We start from the raw sequence: 20903 nt of genomic DNA on the forward strand, positions 1-20903 counted from the left end.
CCGGAGGAAGCGATTGGCGTCCCTGAGGTCCATGATAGGACGCAGGTCGATGTCCTTCTTGGGCACCAGAAAGTAGTGGGAATAACAACCACGTCCTACTTCTGGCTTGGCAGTTCGGGCTGGACTGTTCCCATGAGGCACAGGGTCAAGGCTGATTTGCATATGGCCATGTCTGAACTGGGGTGGTGTGGAGTGCAAAAAAACGATGGATTTAGGCCCTGATCTCTGTACTGGGGTGAATGTATGACATTGTTCTGCATTCTGTCCATCAACTGTTATTTCTGCCTTGGAAATCCCAGCACGCAAAACTGATGACACAGCATGTTCTCAGCGGAGGCAAAGAGATCTAACCAAGGCTCTCCCCACTGCTTAAAGAGACCTTGCACCACCTCTGGATGAAGATGTCATTTATGATTCGCTAGGCAACGACGGATGAGTTTGTCCACACTTGTGTTCAGAGAACCTACCAAGTGTTGAACCAGGGATATGCCCTGCTGATCCAGCCATGTACAGAGACTCAGTGTCTCCTGACAAATGGTCCAAAACCCCACCCCACCCTGTTTGTTGAAGTACCACATGGCGAAGGCATTGTCCGTGAACACTTGAACCAGTTTTCCCTTCATTGAAGGAAGAAAGGCTTTTAATGCCAAGCGAATCACTCGGAGCTTCAGCAAATTGTTATGGAGTCTGGATACTGCTGGAGACCAGATTCCTCTGATCTCCACCTATCCCAGATATCCGTCCCATCCCAGAAGTGCTGCATCTGTCACTACTGTGTGTTCTGGTTGGGGAAGGGAGAGGGATCTGCCTCTGACCCAATCGCGGTTGTTTATGCACCTCTGCAGGTCCTGTGAAGTTCTCTCTGAACTATAGACCATGTCGGAGACATTCCCCATATGCTGCACCCACTGGAACTTCAAGTCCCACTGCAGAGCCCACATATGCCATCTGACGTGTGTCACTAACAGGAGGCCATGAGGGCCAGCAGCCTCAGGACCAACCTCACCAAAATCCAGGATAGAGGCTGAAACATCTGTATAATTTCCCTGAATATCCTGTACTCGCTGCTCAGAAGGATCAAACCCGCAACTGCACTCTGTGCAGAATAGTTTCAATGAAAGGGAGCAACTGAGAGGGAGTCAGCTGTGACTTCGGCATGTTGATAGAGAACCCCAGCAAATGTAGGTTGTAGTTTGGAGGTTGGAGATGACTGTCTCAACAGCCAGTAGTCGAGATAGGTGAAGACTCACAGCAGTTCTCTGTTGAGATGAGCTGAGACCTCCGTCATCATCTTGGTTAACACCCGGGGAGTGCTGGCGAGGCCAAAGAGGACCATGGTGAACTCAACTGAAAGTGCTTGTGGTCTACCGTAAATCTCAGGTAACACTGATGATCAGGCAGGACATGAATATGGAAAAAGTTGTCATGCAAGTCCAACATTACCACCCAGTCTAGTGGGTCCAGGATAAAGCAGACCTGAGCTAGAGTGAGCATCTTGAACTTTTCCTTTTTGAGGAAGTAGTTGAGGTCTCACACATCTAGAATAGGGTGCAGGCCTTTTTCCTTCTTCGGGACAAGAAAGTAGCAGGAATAATAACCACAGCCTACTTCTGGTGACGGAACCCTCTCTAAAGCTCCCTTGGCCAAGAGAGTCATAACTTCCTCCTGAAGCAAAGTCAGGTGATTCTCCATCATCCGATAGTAGGTTGGAGATATGGAGTGAGGGGTAGTCTTGAAGGGGAGGGAGGAACCCCTTCGGACTATCTGAAGGACCCACCTTTCCAAGGTAAGGTTCTGCTAGTGGTGGAGGTGATGGCTGATCCTGCCACCAACTGGCCGCTCATGATCTTGAAGGGCCGGTTTAGGGGGGCTTGGAGGCTGAGGTGGCAGGTGGAATGACCTGACCTCTGTCTGCCCGACCCATGGGGTCAGAACGAGCCATGCAGAGGTTGTTGAACTTGTACGGTCTTGTTGCTAGGGTATGGCTAATGCGGCAGAAACCCCCTTCCGTAACCACTAAGGAGGCAAAAGGAAGTCTGAGGACGAGTCACCACTGAGAGGTCCAAGGACTTGGCCGTAGCCTGCCCTTAGCCAATGAGTCCTTAAAGCACTCCAGCTTCATGTGTACCTCGTCTCCGCAGAGACGGGTGCCATCAAAGGGCATGATCATGAGAGAGGCCTGGGCATCCCCTAAAAAGCCAGTAGTCCTCAGCAGGTGTGGCATCGAACAGCCCCCGTCTATGAAATCACTCTGCCTAGTGAGTCGGTCATGTCGAGACCACAACTAATGGTTAACTTGGCCGCATCTCTCCCGTCTAACACTGCTTGGAAGAGTATGGCCTGGGCCTCCTAAGCGACCAGTGGCAGCACTTGCACAACTGTTTCCCATAAGGCGTTGGAGTAAAGGCCCTGTAAGCATGAGGTGTTCACTAACCGCAATGCAAGGCTGGCAGAAGATTTCTTTTTTTCCCCAACTATCCAGCCTCTTGGATTCTCTATCTGGGGGTGCGGAAAAGAACACACCTTGAGAAGTAGCGTCTTGGATACACCAAGCCCTTAGGGATAAGGTGGTTGGGTAGAAAAGTTGGGTCACCCAGTGCAGGGCGATAGCGGCAGGCAATTGCCCTAATCACAGGGGCCCCAGCAAGACATCAGATAAGTCCTCATTGAAAGGCAGCTAGGGTAATGAGAATGAGAAACCAGGCTGCAGAACCTCAGTCAAGATGTTTGTCTTGACTGCCATGGAAGGGAGCTTAAGGCCCAGGACCTCAGCTGGTCTTCACACCACCATAGTGTGAGAAAGCAGGCCAGAATCTGGAGAAGTATCCAGTCCATTGTCCTCACCCAATTCCTCATACCAGTTCCTCTCATAAGGCTGGTCTTGTAAAGGGTTTAGCGACCCCTCTCAATGTTCATTCCTGGCCCTGCATAATAAGTCTGAGGAAGTGACCTAGAACCTAAGGAATCTGTCGGCGTCTGAATCGGCGCAATCAGGCTCCAGGTTTTCAGGGATAAAAATCGGGATGACCATTCCGGTGGGCACCAGAAGCATTGGGAGTCTCAGCTTAGGGACCGGCGTTAGGGAAGGTCGCAGTGGCACCACCAGCATCTGTCTGGATCCATCACCGGATCCATGGGTGGCATCGGTGCTGGAGCGCGCCACAATTGCAAGCTACTATTAGCTCCTAGCCAGATCCAGATTGAGCTATGCCATTACTCTAGGCGTGGACGACTATTGTCATCTTTACACTTACATCGAAGTCCACCGAATTTGAGTGATGGCGGACATCTCTTGATTCGTTCACTTCCCTCATTAAAACTCTGTTACTCATTTGTGGGTTGGCTTGAACACTGGTCCCCATTTGCCATTTGACAGGACCGCTGCGCAAGGGATCTCACTAAGCACTCCTGCCCGTTAGGGCCGCCTGTTTGTTCATAAAATGTACATATCCGGATGTAAATCAGTGGCTGTACTTGGACTTCTGTCAGACACCAAGACACTCTGAATCTCCTATGGTTTTTGCGCCCTGAAGAAGGTGTGACCTATTTGTTAGGTCTAATACAGAAACGGGCATCGGCTCACTCTGAGGAGACCACCTGAAACAGAAATATTACATACAGATATGATTTATAGTGTCACTTAGAACTGCACTTCTGGACATTCTATTACCTGCATTGTGATTTAACATTTGTTTATTTCTGATGTAAATGTAAGACACTGAGACTATTCCAACTTTAAAGGTAATTGTATATTGGAAGACCTCTTATCCTTATTCTAGGATGGTCTCTCCAAAGCTGTTAATTTTTGTAGGTTGTTTTTAGGATGTTTTGACTGTTTGTGGTATGAATGTGGTATGCCTGATAGATCAAGTGTGATGGTTCTCTGGGTGTTCTTACACAGTTCTCTGTATCAATTTATTTATTGTATGGTATTTATCATCCCGATTTGATCTCTATATGTCTAGTGTGATTGTCTTGACATGAATAAAAATAAGAAATAAGAAACACAAGTCTTGTCTATGCCCTGGGATCTAATCCTATATATACCATTTGACCTTACTTTTTTGTATTTTTAATTTCTTTTACTTTTGTGAGTGGTACTCTCATTAAACACATGTCTGTGACTTGCTAGAGCACCCTAGAGAGACTACTTTTTTTTCTCTTTTATTTAAAGTATTTTTGCAGACCAAATAACTCTTTTTTGCAAGTATCGGTGCTAGAGCTGCCTTTATGGAACATGATGGAACCCACTCTGAACCTCTGGGGCCCAAAAATGCACTGGTGGGGTCAGGCCACCCAAATCTGAGATACATGGCATTATAAAATTCTTTGATCTGGGCAGGGTCTCTCTGGCTCTTGGGAAGGCGGGTGAAGTGTTCGGCCGATCCAGGCGCATATTTTATTCAGTGGAACGAGGACTAGAGCACCGAGACCCCACCATCGTTTTGACTTTTTGTGTTTTTTTGTTTGCTTTTTACCTGACTTACTCGAGGACTTAGAGTGTGAGGATGAAGACTTGGGGCTCGCGGGCGGTGCCCGGACCTTTCGCTCGATTGGGACCAAGAACAAGACCTCCAGGGCAAACAACGCGGTGCCAAGCACCGGGCCGCAAGTCACTATAGGGACCTCTCCCTCAAAGCTTTCGGAGCCATGGCCTAGCAGTCGGAGCACGACTTTGAGTCATGATCACACTGCAGGCACCAATGACTAAGTGTGGATCCATTACGACATGGCACGATGGCAAGTGTAGCACGGTTTGAATCCTGAAGTCTTTTTAGACATGTCAAAAACCCTGCACAACAAAAAAGTTTGACACAATGTCGAAAAAAGCCTGTCAAATAGTGAAATAGGGTAGGTCTCTTCAGGAAACTGCACTGGCTGGCGTGGAAAGAAAAGATCTGACGTCAGCGTGCTGAGGTGTAGCCTATATAGGTGGCGCGGATGTCTAAATGGCAGAGACGGCGCTGATTAAGTCACGTGAACCCGACCAACACCACCTACAGGCAGATAAGGGTATTGCTTGAAGAAAAATCTTCCGTATCCAGTCTTAAGCCTAGGAAATTCAAAGGTAAGGAATCTTACCTAGATGTCTCTATCAGATATAGAATTTTGGTCACCTTTATTTGCTTACTTTAGTAAATGCAGCCTGCAAGTTTGATTTTCCTCAATCATGGCACTGTGCGATTACCATACTTAATTTAAAAAAGGGTAACTAGGCAAATCCCAGTTGTTAGCATCAAATCTCATTGTTGGACTCTGTCATGAAAGTTATCGGTAGGATGGAGAGTGATCACCTAACACCTTGGATGGATGAGAACCAAGCCCAATCTGAGATGCAATTTAGATTCCGTGAGGTCCTAGGAACGATGGGACAATGTCCTAACCTCTTGATTAATAAGTACACATTCACAAAGCGAGTGCATCTACCTAACTTTCATGGATTTTTTCTGTGCTTTCGATAGTGTTGTTAGGTCAAAACTGTAGGAAATTCTAGAGTTTTTGGAGGTTGATAAGGCCATTGTTACTTTCTTACTTGGTTTTCATTGTGACCTGAAAGCCTCAGTCAGATATGGGATGAAAGGCAAAAGCTCAAGGTCTATTATGTTGTCTCTGGGATTTTGCAGAGGGGTGTCCTTGCTCTTGTGCTGTTTCTGCTGTACATTAATAGGCTTGAAGCAGCTTTAGTTAAGCAGGACAGGGATATATCCATGGTTAAGAATAAGGCTTATGTCACTAACAGAACAATAGATTATGAGGGCTGTCTGGAAGTCCCTGTAGGTATAAGTATAATGAAAGCTAATTTTAGTAAAAATCAGAAGGTCATGGCTGGCCAAAAGAGAGAAGTGCATAACAACATTGCAGATAAAGGAATGCAAAACAAGCATTGGCAATGCCGATAGTACTGGCTTTAAAGGAATGATGTATGGTAATGTGATGCATTACAAGTAAAAAGGATGGGAATGGATATATATTTATGTGGAAGCAAAGAACTGTAGAATAATATTGGTGTTGTCTAAAAGACTGTGTGTTGTCAAGCCAGACCTAAACATCCATGTAGGTTAATGAATGCCCTTCTACCATCTGTGTTGCAGCTAGAGAAAAATACCATAAATGATCTAGGTACAGAGACTTCCCTTATTGTGGCTGCAAACAGCATCCATTGCCAGGCCAATCAGAAGAGGGTGACTATCTTGGTCATGCTTGACCTGTCTGTAGCATTCGATACTGTCTCACGTGAAAGGATGGTTTAGCGTCTACAGCAAGCTAGGGGTAAGCAAGATCACCCTGCAGCTTTTCCACTCTTTTCTATTCAAGACGGTGCAAATTGTAACATGCTGCAGTTTCAAGGCACAGGCTTTCAGCCTACTCTGTGGGGTGCCTTAGTGCTCATTCTTGAGCCCAACCCTCTTTAATCTGTATGTCGCCCATCTGGCAGATCTGGTGCATTCATTTGAGTTTCAAGTGCTGTCATATACAAAGGATACTCAAATTATTGTATTCACTTCCAACAACCTGTCCTTGGTTACAGGGAGGTTCAACTAGTGTATGTCTAGCATTATCTGTTGGATGAAAGACAATTCTCTGAAGATTAATGCAGAAAAGACTGAAGTGCTTATGTTTGGCTCTTAAAATTCCATCTGGTTGAACATCTGGTGGCCCGAAGCCTGTGGACCTCCTCATACGCCTTTCAAGTCCGCTAAAAATCTCAGGGTCATCTTTGACAACACTCTAGGTTTCAATGCACAGGTCAGTCGCACCAATAGCACTTGCTTTTACACCATTAGGACCCTGAAATAGATCTTGCCTAATATTTCACCGGAACTGCACCAGACACTATAGCCCTTGTCAACTCACGGCTGGACTACTGTAATGCACTTTACCTGGATATTAACAGATCCTCCCTGAAAAAATGCAAGGTTGTACAGAATATGGCAGCCTGCCTTCTTCTGAACATTTCCAAACGACACCCTGTTAGAGATGGAGTCTGTTCCCTTCATTGGCTTCCAGTCAGCAGGTGAAGTTCCCTCAATGCCCTGTGCTTAGTTTTAGAGGCTCTTCACCAACGGGGCCCCAGCCAAATGAATGCTCTTTTCCATTGGTACACTCCTGGCAGACCACTTGGATCCTCATGCTATAAAAAAATGAGGATCCCCAGATTTCTTAAGACTAGATGGGGTGGGTGTTCCTTCTCGGTGGCAGCCGCCAAACTATGGAACACTCTGCCTACTTATATTTCTAAGCGATACCAAAGGAGATTCTTTTATTTCCCTTAAAAATATCCGAAACCCTGACTTTTTCATCTCAGAATGCAATGCTTGGCTGCTCTGCTTTTGTTGCTCTATCTGTCCTGCTTTAGTACATTGGCACCTGCGTGTTCTAGTGCGCTGTATAAATGTTAGCCCATCCTATCCTAGAGACACCATTCGAGAGACCTTTCCTATCTAAGACACTTTAATTGCATTATGTCACGTGTGCCCTGGAAACTTCAAGCTGAAGCAGCTGGATAAATAAAATGATCACAGCTGTGTGGAGGGCAAGCATGTTTTGTTTCGGAAGCACACAACTTCTGCCCAATCAAAATATGTACTGCTGGTTCCCAAATATGGGTGGAGCCAAAGCCCTTCTCTAGTGATACTCACATAACTATGCTGAGCTGATAAGATAGATCATAAACAGAAAAGCAGTGTGACATTGAGCGCCACCTGGATTTAGAAAACAGTTGTATAGACAGCTGGAGAAGATTCAACTCAATATAAGCTTTATTCAATTTCACATGGTAAATCATAAACCCATAACAATTCAATGCATTACACACATCGTTATGGACAAGAGAAGATTCAAGATGGTGAGACCCTACACAAATTGTATTAAGAAGATGTTACTTCTCAGTTTACATTTTGAAGACGAACAAAATGCATTCCCAACAAAGGCACTGACTCATCCCTCTGGTACTGATGTCAAGCCGGATGTTAAGACTACTGGTGCTCACCTGCTGCTGAGCTGAAGCACGTTTCTCGACAGGCACAGAACTGGATACCGTTTTATAATCCACTGGAATTGGCAAGAGCGAAGGCATGACAGGAAAGCATACCTTAATGAAATATGTTTTGCCCTAAAACCACAAAACATACAAGAACAAAAGTCTTATTATGCAATGCTTCATAGGTCTTGAAATGTATTAATTCATTAATGACACTATAGTTTGCATTTCCTCAACAACAAAAAGCTCAGATCTTAGCTGTTTAATTCTGCCGTGCAAATCCAGTAAGATTTGGAGAAATGTAGCTTGCAGCATTATGGCCCCCATGCTATAGTATGCATCTAGAAATTAAGGATAACGAAGGCCCAGAAGCAAAGAAGAAACAAGCATTGGCAAAGTCAACATTTCTGGAATTGACTGACAGCCTTTCGGCTTTGTTAATGGTTGTCTGGTTTTTATAAAACATCGTAGTGGCACCTGCAAGACCCTCGTCAACATTTAAAATACAAAAAGCAAAAATGTTTTGGGTGTCATAAATCACGAGTCACAAAAGATACACCCTGATACTGAAGCAAACTCGTTTGTGTGAGGATTTGTTCCTTGTGAAAGAATAGAATGCCACCACTCACAGTGAAGTTAGCCAACGGCTGAAGCGGGCTGACCCACTGCTCCATGCTGTCTGCGTTTTTTAAATTTTTTAATTCAGTTACTGAATCACACAACTAGACCAAATATACATCAAAAAAATTGACAAATCATTTAATTGTTTATTTAATTAATAAACAGACAATATGTAGAAATAGAAATTCTAACAGGAATGTTGGTGCTTTTCAAAGTGTAGCTCTATTTTTAAAATACTTTTTTTAATTTCAAAGTATTTTATTAAGAACATTTTTAACACATACAATTATCGTCGCTTTACCATAGCGGGGTAACAACACAAACTGGCTGTACTTGCCAATGATACAGGTAAATGGTCTACATGTTCGGCTTTTCCCCTTTCCACTGTCCTACTATAGGAATGATAGTGAGTGGGAGGGGAAAGACAGAAAAAAGGAAAGAAGGAGAAACAAGAAGAGAAGGAAGGGGATATTGCACCAGAAGAAGTTCACACTTGCGGGTTAATTTGGCCTGCGGGAGATTGCTTTGTGGGCGATTGCTCTTTATCAGTTATTTTCACAGGGGTTCATAGGGGTCTAAGTATTCATCCAGCGAGGCCCACATTCCCCTGGTTGCTGGCCTCCAGGGTGAGTTCCGCAGTGCGATACTGTCTGCGCCTCTGAGGTACGTTATCCAGTTGAGCCACCCCTTAAATGTCGCCTTCGCTGTTTCCTTCCATTTGGAGACTACCATTTTAACTGCCGAGGTCAGAAGGAGGTCTAGCAAGTCCCTGTCCTGTTGTGAGTCTAGGTCAGTGGTTATAAACGCTCTGGCAAGGGTGTGGAATTCTGGTTTAAGTGTGCATCCCAGCATTTTTTTATAAAAATGAATATTTCCTCCCAGAACCTTCTAACTTTAGGGCAATAGAAGATGAGGTGTGCTAGGTCCCCCTTTGCGTTCTCGCAGTTCCAGCATAGATTGTTTTCTCTGAGGCCTAGTGCTGCTAGTCGCGCCGGGATCCAGTAGGTTTTGTGTAGTACCCAGAACTTTGTCTGGGCCAGTGGTGGATACCTCGCAATGCAGGTCTGGGCAAGGAAATACACATCGACATGATGCTATAAAAACGAATGTGTGACATTATTCCGCTGTATTTCTACCCGCAGGGAATCACAACGCAGTCGTCACAGCGACCGCGTTGTGATTCCGCATACCATTACTCCGCAAGTCGGAACAACGAATTGCGGAGGGGGGCGCTGGATGTTGGAATAGTATAATTTACTATTCCAACTCCAGTCTGTGCGGACAATAGGGAAGGTATTGGATTTTAAATCCAACACCTTCCCCCCCTCCGCAAGTCGTTGTTCCGACTTGCGGAGTAATGGTATGCGGAATCACAACGTGGTCGTTGTAACGACCGCGTTGTGATTCCCTGTGGGTAGAAAGATTTGTGGTAAACATTGTTTACCCATAAAAACATCAGACATGGTTAGGAGCTTAGAATTTATTCTGATAGGGGCATGGGCGATGCGTTGTCCCATTTTGCCGTGTCGCATCTGGAAACGCGAGTTATGCACATGCTAAAACTTTGCCATTCCGCCTGCCAAAATAAACCCTTTTAACAGGTCAAAACTCCCTTTTAAAGATATTAATAAGTCACCCATAGGCACAAGTTACAAAGCAGGGTGCATTGTATTTATCAGTCGGGCATGTGGAAATGTAATGTTAACCTGTCCTTGCAGTGATTAAGTTCCAAAAGCTATTTTTCAATGTGGCAGACCTAGTTGCCCTATATAGAAATACTGTATATCGAGGGTGGTACTCATAAGAAAAATAGTTTAATAACTATTCTTAATAGTTAAAATCCAATTCAATGTTTAAATTAGGTTTGTAATAAATTAACGAAAAGTAACTTTTATAAAGATAGCATTACCCTACCTGATTTAACTGGAAGCTGATTTGCATTTACTCTCGAACTTCTCCCAGGGATAAGCAACTGAGTAAGTAAGAAAGTGTGAAATGCTTCTCTGGAGCACACACAAGGATGGCCTGAATGGGCAGAGAGGACTCATCTAAACCTCACAAAATATGCAGGGTGGGGGATGTGAGCATCCATATTAAGAATAGTGTCAAACTGTGCTTCAGTGTCATAGTCTGCCTCACAGATATGCTGGGTTTACATATAACACTTTGGGACATACTTCAAAGGATGAGAAAAGGATGCCAAGATAATTATTGTGTATCCATTGTCTGCTTGCTGATGAACCCTGTTCAGTGATACCTGAATTATTTCTGTAGGATTAGCGTGGGTACCATGGATGTCCCGGATGAGGAGGACACTAGGTTTACCATAATACACTCCCCTGACACATCCTGAGAGCCCAAGTTTAGTATGGCTGAAGAATGTTCCCATACTGAAAATGCCCAAAATAGGTAGGGTTTGTCCAGTACCTTTTACGCCATGGCTGAGGGAGGAGTCATTACTGCCCACTAGCTCGAACCAGGCATAAATGTGGCATCTCCAGAGCACACTTCAGAAAAGACCTGCACCTGAGGAAGATCAGAAGAGGACTGAACCTGCTGTCTGCAACCTGAAAATAGCACTGAAGAACTAAAGCTGCTCTCTCTTGCACCCAGGACAAAGAAGTGGATTCCGAGAGTCATGAGGGTGACCTCCTATCTATTCAAGTTACAGGGATACAACAATCTACATGAGGCCTTTCCTCCAACTGCTCAGCTGAACAGTGGCAACTTGGACCTGGACTGGACAATGCTGTTGGCCTCTGCCTAACCTCTCGTGAGTCTCTAAATACCTCCCCTGAGGTCCTGGGAGGTGTTAGAAGTGTAGTAATGTGGTGAATTGAGACTTAAATTACTAAAGTCTAAGTTTTAACCAATTGTCTTTAGCATAAGCAGGTACTTATTTAATGGAAGTCTTATAAAAACCAAGGCTGGGCTAAAGCTTTGATAGCTGATACTATGGTAATCAAAGGTACATTCCGAACAAAATCGCAAACCCACTTTTTGACCTTGCACACAGCACTTTACGATTTTGCACATAGTGTCTTGAAGCTGATATATGCACACTTCGATCGAACTGTGGAATATGGGAACTGTGATTTCAAACCTGTATTGATAAAATTTGTAGCACCAGTGATAATGCCAACCCGGTTGGGTTCAAAGAAAATTCAGTGGAAGGCGAGCACAGATCATCAGGGAAATGTCCAATAAACATCAATGTGTAATGCACAGTAACGGCGTGGACCCCGCGTCTCGGCTATGTCAAATCTGACTTCCGCATTTGATTTGACATTGCCGAGACACGGGGTCCACGCAGTTACTGTGTTTGAAGGACACGCACACGTGTCACCCAAGACAGGATACCATTTTCTTAGGTCATCTACGTCACCCTTGATTGAACTATCCCTTCCTGTCGACCCCGTATTGGCTTTGTAGCCTCGCATTACACATTAATGTTTGTTGGATACTTGCCTGATGATCTGTACTCGCCTTCCACTGAATTTTCTTTGAACCCAACCAAGTTGGAATTATCTCCGGTTCAGGGATTATAGATACCGTCCATTGTGACTTGAGCCCTGAAGAGTTGGAGATTATTTTTTCTCAGACGAAACACGTGTCGGCTGGCTGTTCTCTGTGCCAACACCCAATAAAGGAACAAAGAAAACCACAACAGATTTTGTTTTGATGTTTTTTTAAATACCAAACATACATTGTGAAATATTGATTATATGTGTGCGCAGGACTATTGCAATCCACGTTCCATTGTGGTCAACCTCAAATTCCTAAATCCCTGACTATCAAGACTACTGATTATCATTGGCAATTTATGCTTCTGGGCTCAGTTCCTACTTAAAACCTTAAACATTAATATCACTAGTTCTCCGTACTAGATTTTTGTTATTGTGCTGTCTTTTGTTTATTGCATTTTACTCCATTTTTTTAATTCGGTATGGGATATTTATTGTTTTGCATTTCAAATGTATTACTGTTTTGGCACTGCATACATGCATTGCACATAGCCCTAAGTTAAGCAGAGCAGTCTGTTCTGTGCCCTGGCTACCAGGGGGTTGAACTCAGGTTAATTTAGTGAGTGTGTAGGTTCACCCTGACAAAGGTTTTGATTATTTCTTGAGGTTGGTAGTCACCCCATAAATTCCCAAATGATAATCCAATTTGTTACAGTCTGTTTGTGGGAATGGTGTTGACTGGAAAAATATATTTTTAAAGGTTTCAGTTCAGTGATAGCTAACAGGGTATCACTCAAGCAAAGAAAAGAGGAGACATGACTTGAAGATGACACTCAGGTTTTTCACCCTTACCAGAGGACAGACCGTTATCAAAAAAGGGATCAGAGGCAGGTTGAACGTAGATTATTCGTTTGTAATCATTGAGGCCAAGCCAACAGTTCTGCATCTAGGAACTGAGAGTTGAGGTAGTCAGCCACTTTGATTACTACCAGCAGTGTACGAATGCTGAATGGCTGTAAAAGGACTATACATAAAAGTGGTGAGGTGGAACCTTTAAGGACTCCACCTGACATCTGTGAGCTATCGACTTAAAAAATACTGTCTGGTAGTATCGGAGCAGCTAGAAAGTAATTACTGAAAAAGTTGCAGAACCTGAAGCAGTGGGTCTCTGTATAAGTAGCTATGGGGAAACAATATGCATGTACGACTTTCCGTTGCCTTTTCCGGATGTCTGCACAAGATTCTAACACCGTGCATGAGACTGATCGAGAGCATACGGTGTCTAATACTGTTGTCCCCGGCACTGTGCTGCCATTCCTTGCAACTCTGCATCAGTGTGAACCAGCTGTCATGTTTGGCTGTACTCAGGAAGAAGGCTGTCCTGCAATAATTTAAAGAAGTGGGTTTGTGTATGTGCAGAGTAATGTGGTTGCGTAGGGTGCGGAGACGTGATTTGTGGGGCAGCGGAAGCATCCATGGATGGTTTCCTCCTGAAACTTGTTTAAATGACAGACTCAGACAGTTGAGTGGTGCCCTGGGCCAGGCGCGCAACACCCATTGGACTCAGGAGGCTTCAGCCACTCCCGTCGTGTGCGTCAGCCCGGGCTGAGACAGCTCCAGGGCACACACACAGGCGCACCCGAGCACTTCACAGGTCTTTGCAAGACCATTTGCATGTTAATTAGCAGGCCCGGACTGGCCGTTGAGGGCAACGGGGAATTCCCCGGTGGGCCGCATGGTTGAGGGCCGGTTTTGGGCCCCTGGGGCCGTTTTTGTTAGAGGGCCGTTATGCTGCAAAAACGGCCCTGTAACAAAAACGGCCGAAAACCGGCCCTGTCACAGAGCGCGGTCGCACCTCTCCCCCCTCCCCTCTCCTTCCGGAGGGGGGGAGGGGGGCCGGCCGAGCACTTTGCCAGGGCCGGTTCTAGTTCCCAGTCCGGCCCTGTTAATTAGGCATTGTTGTTGTTTCGCCCCTTCTAAGAGCCCCTGCAGCCCCACTCTGCCTACTGCTTAAAGATTCAGCCCCCCCAATCCCCCCCCAAAATTTGGCTCTAGTTGCGCCTCTGCCCTGGGCACATGTAGGCAGTATGTTTGGATACAGTCGAGCAGCACTGATATCGCTCTATTAGAAAGCTGGCACATTAGAGCAGTGCTGTGTTGATTGGGTGCTGCGGCGATCCCCTGCTTCGCCCTTCATTCCTGTCGTGCAGGCTCACAACTGACTGTTTGCTCATTGTGGGGTGGATGGCCTTTGTTTTCCTCACCATGGGGAGCAAGAGTTGGGGAAAGGAGGATAAATAACTAAGTATCATCCTAGGGGCTTCAGAACGTTTCATACTCGGGGTCTATTTCATGAGTTAATGTACGCATAGAAGCTTCCAAGTTGTCCTATTTCATATTACACATTGCTGTATTTAAAGCGCGTTGCAGTCTGGAAGTTTTAGTTCCGCTTTTTAACATTCCAAAGTATGGGCCAAAATGTGAAAGCTAGGGTCACATTACACTACATTACCTATGGACAATCGTTTTTTTTCACTCACATCTAATTTCTCACTCAAACCACTTTCTGCAGCTTTAACACAAACACATTTCTGCCTTCTCTGGGGTTAATAACTCAGTGCACGTTTTCCACCAGAAGCAGTATTATCAGAAGATGCAGAAAAGCTCGAAAATTTGAAAAGCAATCCAAACGGAAGTGAATGAATGGCGAGTTCAGACCTGCTAAAGCCCACCACGCACTAATTTTTAAATAGTGATACAAATAACACTTGCAGTGTAACTGCTATCTATCCATCTACCTATCTATCTACCTATCTACCTATCTACCTATCTATCTATCTATCTAGTTATCTATCTATCTATATATGTACTACAAATGTAATCACTTATGAACTTTAATAAGTGTAAAAATGTCCAAAATCGACATATCAATGATCGAGCCGGGAGGCCTCTTTTCAAGTTTACACTGTGTCTTTAAACTAATTGGATATATTGTATCATGTGCTTTTTTAACTTTCACTATATATATACTTGGATTGGTTAAGCGTGTCATGTGATCAAGACTGCCGTCGGGCAGTCGAAACGCGTCAGGCTGAGTACTTGCTTTGGGAATGACTTTGCACTATCACTTTAGTCTGCATTAAATAAAGAAAAATCTGTTCTCCGCATTTGTGGTCCGTACCTGTTTGGGATCGAGGTTGGATCGGGTTCAGGAGTGTGGATACCATATAATTGGAACGGAGAACGTCTGTCTTCGTTTTACGGACCCTCCCTTTTTGCTGTGGCTGGCCGTCTAGCAGCCGGTATCACGGAAGTAAATTGTAGTGTAACCCGGAAAGGGTATCGTAGAAGCCAGCCCCCCGCAGACTGTTGCTGGAAGCCGGAAGGTCCTAAGGAGTCGGAGGACGCTGAAGGTACCGGAAACCTGTGTTTCGAATGGTGAGCAGCTCTATAGGCTATAACAGTAAATATAGCGGGTAGAATGGATAGTGGAGTAATGTAACCACACCGAGCGAAATATATATTTGGTGAATTTTAAGACCGAATGCAGATTAATCGTACGCCATGTTATCATCAGCAGACGCGCTTAAGGACGGCGAAGCAGCAGCAGACGCCCTATTTTCTAATATTCCTGAAGTAGAGGCAACACGTACTGACCAGACCAACAACTCGAAATTTAATAATGATGTGAAAGCCTTATTGAAAAACTAGAGAAACTCCACCGAACAGAAATGACTAAGTGGTGGGAAAAGAAGTCTTTAGAAAAGTACAAAGAAGTAGGAAGAGTTCCATGAGGTCTAAGGGTGATGATTGGGCCTTCCTTCGAAAACCCAAATCCAATGATGTTGAAGGAGTGGGCAACTAACAATTTAGACGCATCAATGAATATGGTGTCTATATTAATTAAATATGCTGAGATAGACCGAGTTGGAATTCTTAAAGAAATAGAAGACATTAATGCAATGCTGGAAAATAATGATCAGAAAGAACAAATTAAAAAAGGCCGTGAAGAGAACAACAAGGCTGAAAAAACACAAGGAAACCATAAAAGAAAGAAAAATCTACAAATTCGCAAGAGATAAATGCGACTATGAGACCGGATGTGTTTTTACATGTTGTGATATTTAACCAGATTGGCAGAAATTGTTGTAGTCTTCCCCCGACCGGTGTTATATGGTCTGGGGGTAGTGCAAAGAAGTCACTGTTTGGTATTAGTGGAGGATCTATTTGAATTTCCTCCGCGACCCCTTCCTTTGGTGTTATTGCCTCTGTATCCACCCCTGTTAGTGTTTTTGCTGTATGTGGATTGTGTGTTACCTTTGTAGCTGGAGGATTGCTGTGATGTATTACTTCACGCTCATCCTCTATAATTGGAGCAACGAAAGGAGCCCCGGTGTTGTTGGGACTGGAGAGCTTCCATGGACTTTGCTGTTTCCGCATCCTTTTTCATTTTGTCCAGAATTGAGTCAACTGCTGGACCAAATAAAAAGTCTGGGTTGATGGGCTGATTAAGAATTGTGGATTGAACTTCATTCTTAAAGCCCGATATGCGGAGCCATGCGTGTCGCCTTAGACGCACGCTTGTATTGATAGATCTGGCAGCTGTATCTGCCGCGTCTAGGGCACATTTAATTGAGGCATTGGTGATGAGCTTTCCTTCCTGTATAAGTTCATCTGCCTGCTGTTTGTAAGGGTCAGGTAAGTGTTGGAGAATTTCTTCTAAGCTGTCGTAGTGTGCCCTGTCATATCTGGCCAGCAAGGCCTGTGTATTGGCAATTCTCCATGAGAGTGCATATCTACATTATGGTAGGTAGCTGCTCTATCAAGTAATGTATTAAAGGCCACAGTATCTTCTGTGGGTGATGGCTCAGTTGGGTAAAGTGCAGGTTCCGTGATGGGCAGAGCCCCTTCATTGTCTGGTTCTCCTCCTGCACCCCATGGCTGTAGGTTAGGGTCTCCAGTTGGGTTTTGTGGATAACCAAACCCTATATCTGTATCCTGATCTTCATCTGGGTTGTAGTCAGGTGATGTTGGGGTATATGAGGTTGTAGGCATACCTGGATTGATGGGTTCAAAAAGTATTGGAGAGGTAGCACAGTCTCTTTTTTTTTTAAGTGGTATTCTAGGAAAGTCTTCTATTGGCAAAAGCCTTTTTCTTTTTTGTGTAAACAGTCACTTTACCAGTTACTGGGTTAATAAACAGTTTTGACTGGTCTTCTGGGTCGGTATCTGGGTGAACAAGCTCTTCCTCCACCGTTTTAGGCTTTGGTGCAGTAGCCTTTGGTTTGGTTGTTCTCGGGTCGATCTGTTTAGTGGGTATTGACCGTCTTTTGTGGTTGTACGTCTTTGACTGGCTTCACACCCTTTTTCGGACTGAGCGGTTTGGTCGGTTCGACAGTGTCTTTAGGTGTTTTAGGTGTTTGAGGTTTCGGCTCGATGCCTTTGTTCGGTTCGAGGTGCTTCGGCTCGACCGCTTTGTTCTGTTCCACCCTAGGTTTCACTTTCGGTTCGACGTTAGTTTTGGGCGTCGGCCTTTTACTTTTGTCGACTGTTTTTGTTCCCTTGTCGATACTCTATGCTAATTTGCTCGATTCAACGCGCTTTGTTTTTGGGTTCCATTCGATGTGCTTTTGCTTTGGCGTCGAATCGACGTTTTTTGGCCGCGATGTGGAGTCGACGGATTTCGGCTTTGAGCTCGACTCGACAGCTCTGATCTTCGATGTCGACTCGACGGTCTTTGGCTTCGAAGGCTGTGTTGGAGCTACAGTCTTAGGCTCGATGACCTTTGGTTTAAATACTTTTGTTTCGACGACTTTCTGTCCGAAGACGGTGTTGTCGACGAGTTTCGGTTTCAATGTAACCGGTGCCGTATGGCGTGTCTCAGAGAACTCTATGGATATGTTCTTAGCAGGGCGGTATAGAATGGCTGTAGAACTAGAATGTCGATCTTGGCTAAGGCCTGCTGGCGATGCCTCGACCTGAGTCTCTGATATTGTTACAGTGTCTATATGGGGCGGTATACTCACGGTTCGCCCCTCGTCGTCATCGGAGTTGTCTTCAACAGCTACGATGTTTTGTTCGTCTTTCTCAAGATCGACGATTTGGTCTTCCTCCTCGAGGTAATCCTGGGAGTAGTGCTCAGAGTACTGGTCTTCGTCTCGATCCGATTCTTCGGCGCTCGCTAGTTCTTCCTCATCGTCGAAGATATTATCGGGCTCTGGTGTCGACCGCTGCATTTCTTGCCTCGCTGCCCGTCGATTTCGGAGAGTCTTTTTTGACCGGAACTGGGCACAGGCCAGGCAACTATTATCTTTATGATCTGGAGATAGGCATTTGTTGCACACAGGATGCTTATCAGTGTGCGGGAACTTTGAGTTGCACTGTGGGCAGTATTTGAATGGACTTGGTTCCATTGACGGCTGGTCCACGTGGCGTCGAGAAGGCCTCACGGCCCGATTCAATGACCGAAGTGCAATAGATGTTTAGAAAGTGTATCGGTACCGAGCGCTAAACAATACCGCCGGATCCGAAGGCCTTTAGAGAAGAGTTTAGTTAATTCCGAACTTAGAGAGTTGGAAAGTACATCCGAACCCAATGGCGGAAAAAAACAATCTGAGGATGGAGAGGATGCTCATGCGCACTGTAGTCCGAAGGAGGAGCCACCTATCTCGTGATACTTCGAAGACTCTTCTAGGACAACAATGTGCAATCATCCGGACCCAACACTAGGCGGTGATCTATGCACAGATATGAATTCAGCAGCCCACATGCCTCGAACATACAATTGCAATACTTTTACAGGCTATGTTCTCAAAACACCCCCCTGCAAAAATCACCCAGCTATTGTGCTTTACACCATCACTGCCTCTCTGCACTCTGGTGACTTCCCTCTACCCCAGCCAGCAGGTATAGACTCTGAATTCACAACGCCTTTAACATCATTACTTAAATAAAGGAGGGATATTATCATCAGAGCTCAGATTAACACCTTCTGGGTTCTGTGACGGCAGATATTGTTCAAGGAGCATCCGCGCTTAATTTGAGCTAGGAGCTGCTAGTGAAGCTCACTAGCATTCATTCTTCGGGACCGGCACTTATTTTTCATTATTGGACATTGACAGATAGCAAGTGAGGAAACAACTAACTCAGTTAAAAGAAATAGGAAGGGAAAAATTAAACAAAACTTCAAAAGGGAGAAATCAGAAACCTGCAAGAGAGATACAGGGACAGATTGGGTCTAGTAATGGATTAAAGAGGCATGAGGTGGATTTAGGACTACATATTCAGTGCAGTGTCATTTAGTAGCACTGGCTGTGGGCTTCTGAGCAGAGCTTTGGACACCGACACTTATTCTTTTACAAATTAAGCACTGGAGCGGGACAAAAGAAGTAGTTGTAGATGAAGCAATCTCAGCCTGGTCACATCAAGACAAACGCTACTCAGCCAAACTCTGTCCCTACCAGTCTGTTTTCTTCCTGTCCTGACCCTGTTCTATCTATTTTTAGGCTTTGCCTAGGCAACGTATGCGCTGTCTCGACGAAAGATGCTGTATACAACTATAGTGGGGGAAGCCCCGTCCACTTTCAACCTAGCTTTGTCATTGGCCGCAATCGTAAATGCTGCATGCTGATTGGTTTATGGAAACTTAATCCCGCCTCATGACAGCCATGTCGTCATTATTGTTCTTCCACAGCTATCAGCACCATTACCTTTAAAAAAGTTTAGTTTCCCTGCCTCCTCCTGTTCCATCCTGCAGTTCGTGACTTCTCAGGCCAGCAGCACCCCCCTCCCGTCCATGCCTTCTTTCACGCCTGCACTTCTGTAGAAAATGCAATATGTCTCTCGTAAATAAGAGTCATATTGCATTTTCAGTGCTTGTTTGGTGCGTGATTGGGTGATGGCTTCGCACTCTTTGTTGCAATGGGTCAGAGTCAGTGAGCCTCTTTTCATATCCACCGGGACCAAACAGTTGGCCTCAAACGGATTTGCTGCAGTGCAAACAAGCACACGCTTCGTGCTCGCGGGCACAATATTTAAATGCTTTTAAAGCTACTTGCGTATTTGCAAAGGGAGTTAGTTGCCTGATTCTTAAATGGCCGCCGAACGGGACGTGCAGTACCACCTGCGCCGGAGCGGGTGCGCACTGCAGCACAGCCAGCACTCCACGCTACTTCCACTGTTACAGCTCCCAGTCCTAGGTTATGTGCCTCCTGAGGGCGGGCGCCTCCAGGGCGCTGCAGCCGTTCTATTCCTGGAGCTGCCTCCCGATCCTGGCCCATCCGACCCCCATGTATTCTTGCCGTGATCTCTGCACTGCAGAGGGACACAGATGCGGCGGTGTTGGTTTTATATAGCGTGAAATCTACCCTTAGGTATCAGAGCGCTTTAAACGAGTACCAGTTGCCTTACAGCAGGGTATATTAATTTTATTTTTAGGCACCGGGAGATTGTGATGTGCCCAGAATCACAGGAAGACCCTAATGCAACCAATATGGCGAAACCAATTGGCATGGCCAATGCTTGTTTACTTTCACGTCTCTATATGCACATTTGTCTTCCCCTCTACCCGTGTTCTTTAATATGTTCATTTCCTTTCCTGACTTATTTATCATTCTTTTTTCCCTCAGCACCTACATTTTTGTAGTGTTCCTTTCCTCCATGTTTCACTAGTCATAATTATTTGCACTGGCTTGCTGCAAGTGCATTTCTGTAGATGCATGTTCATTTACTCTCACTGATTGTTCTTCTCACTTAACATAGATGTGTGGTTTTCCTTGTATGTGGATGCTCGACATGTTTGTGCTAAGCACTGTGCTGTCTGCTGTGCACGTGAGGAG

General features: G+C 45.1%; 1 protein-coding gene across 1 annotated transcript in view; it reads right to left on the reverse strand.

Moving 5' to 3' along the window:
- The window catches only part of ICE2 (interactor of little elongation complex ELL subunit 2), an 823034-nt gene that overhangs the window by 482776 nt on the left and 319355 nt on the right, over positions 1–20903 (reverse strand). The window contains exon 6 of the mRNA XM_086955805.1: positions 7991–8113. Coding sequence (XP_086811931.1) covers positions 7991–8113 — 123 coding nt within the window. The remainder of the gene's footprint in view (positions 1–7990; positions 8114–20903) is intronic.

This window comes from Lissotriton vulgaris, chromosome 2_1 (assembly GCF_964263255.1).
Source record: "Lissotriton vulgaris chromosome 2_1, aLisVul1.2, whole genome shotgun sequence".
Taxonomy (NCBI): domain Eukaryota; kingdom Metazoa; phylum Chordata; class Amphibia; order Caudata; family Salamandridae; genus Lissotriton; species Lissotriton vulgaris.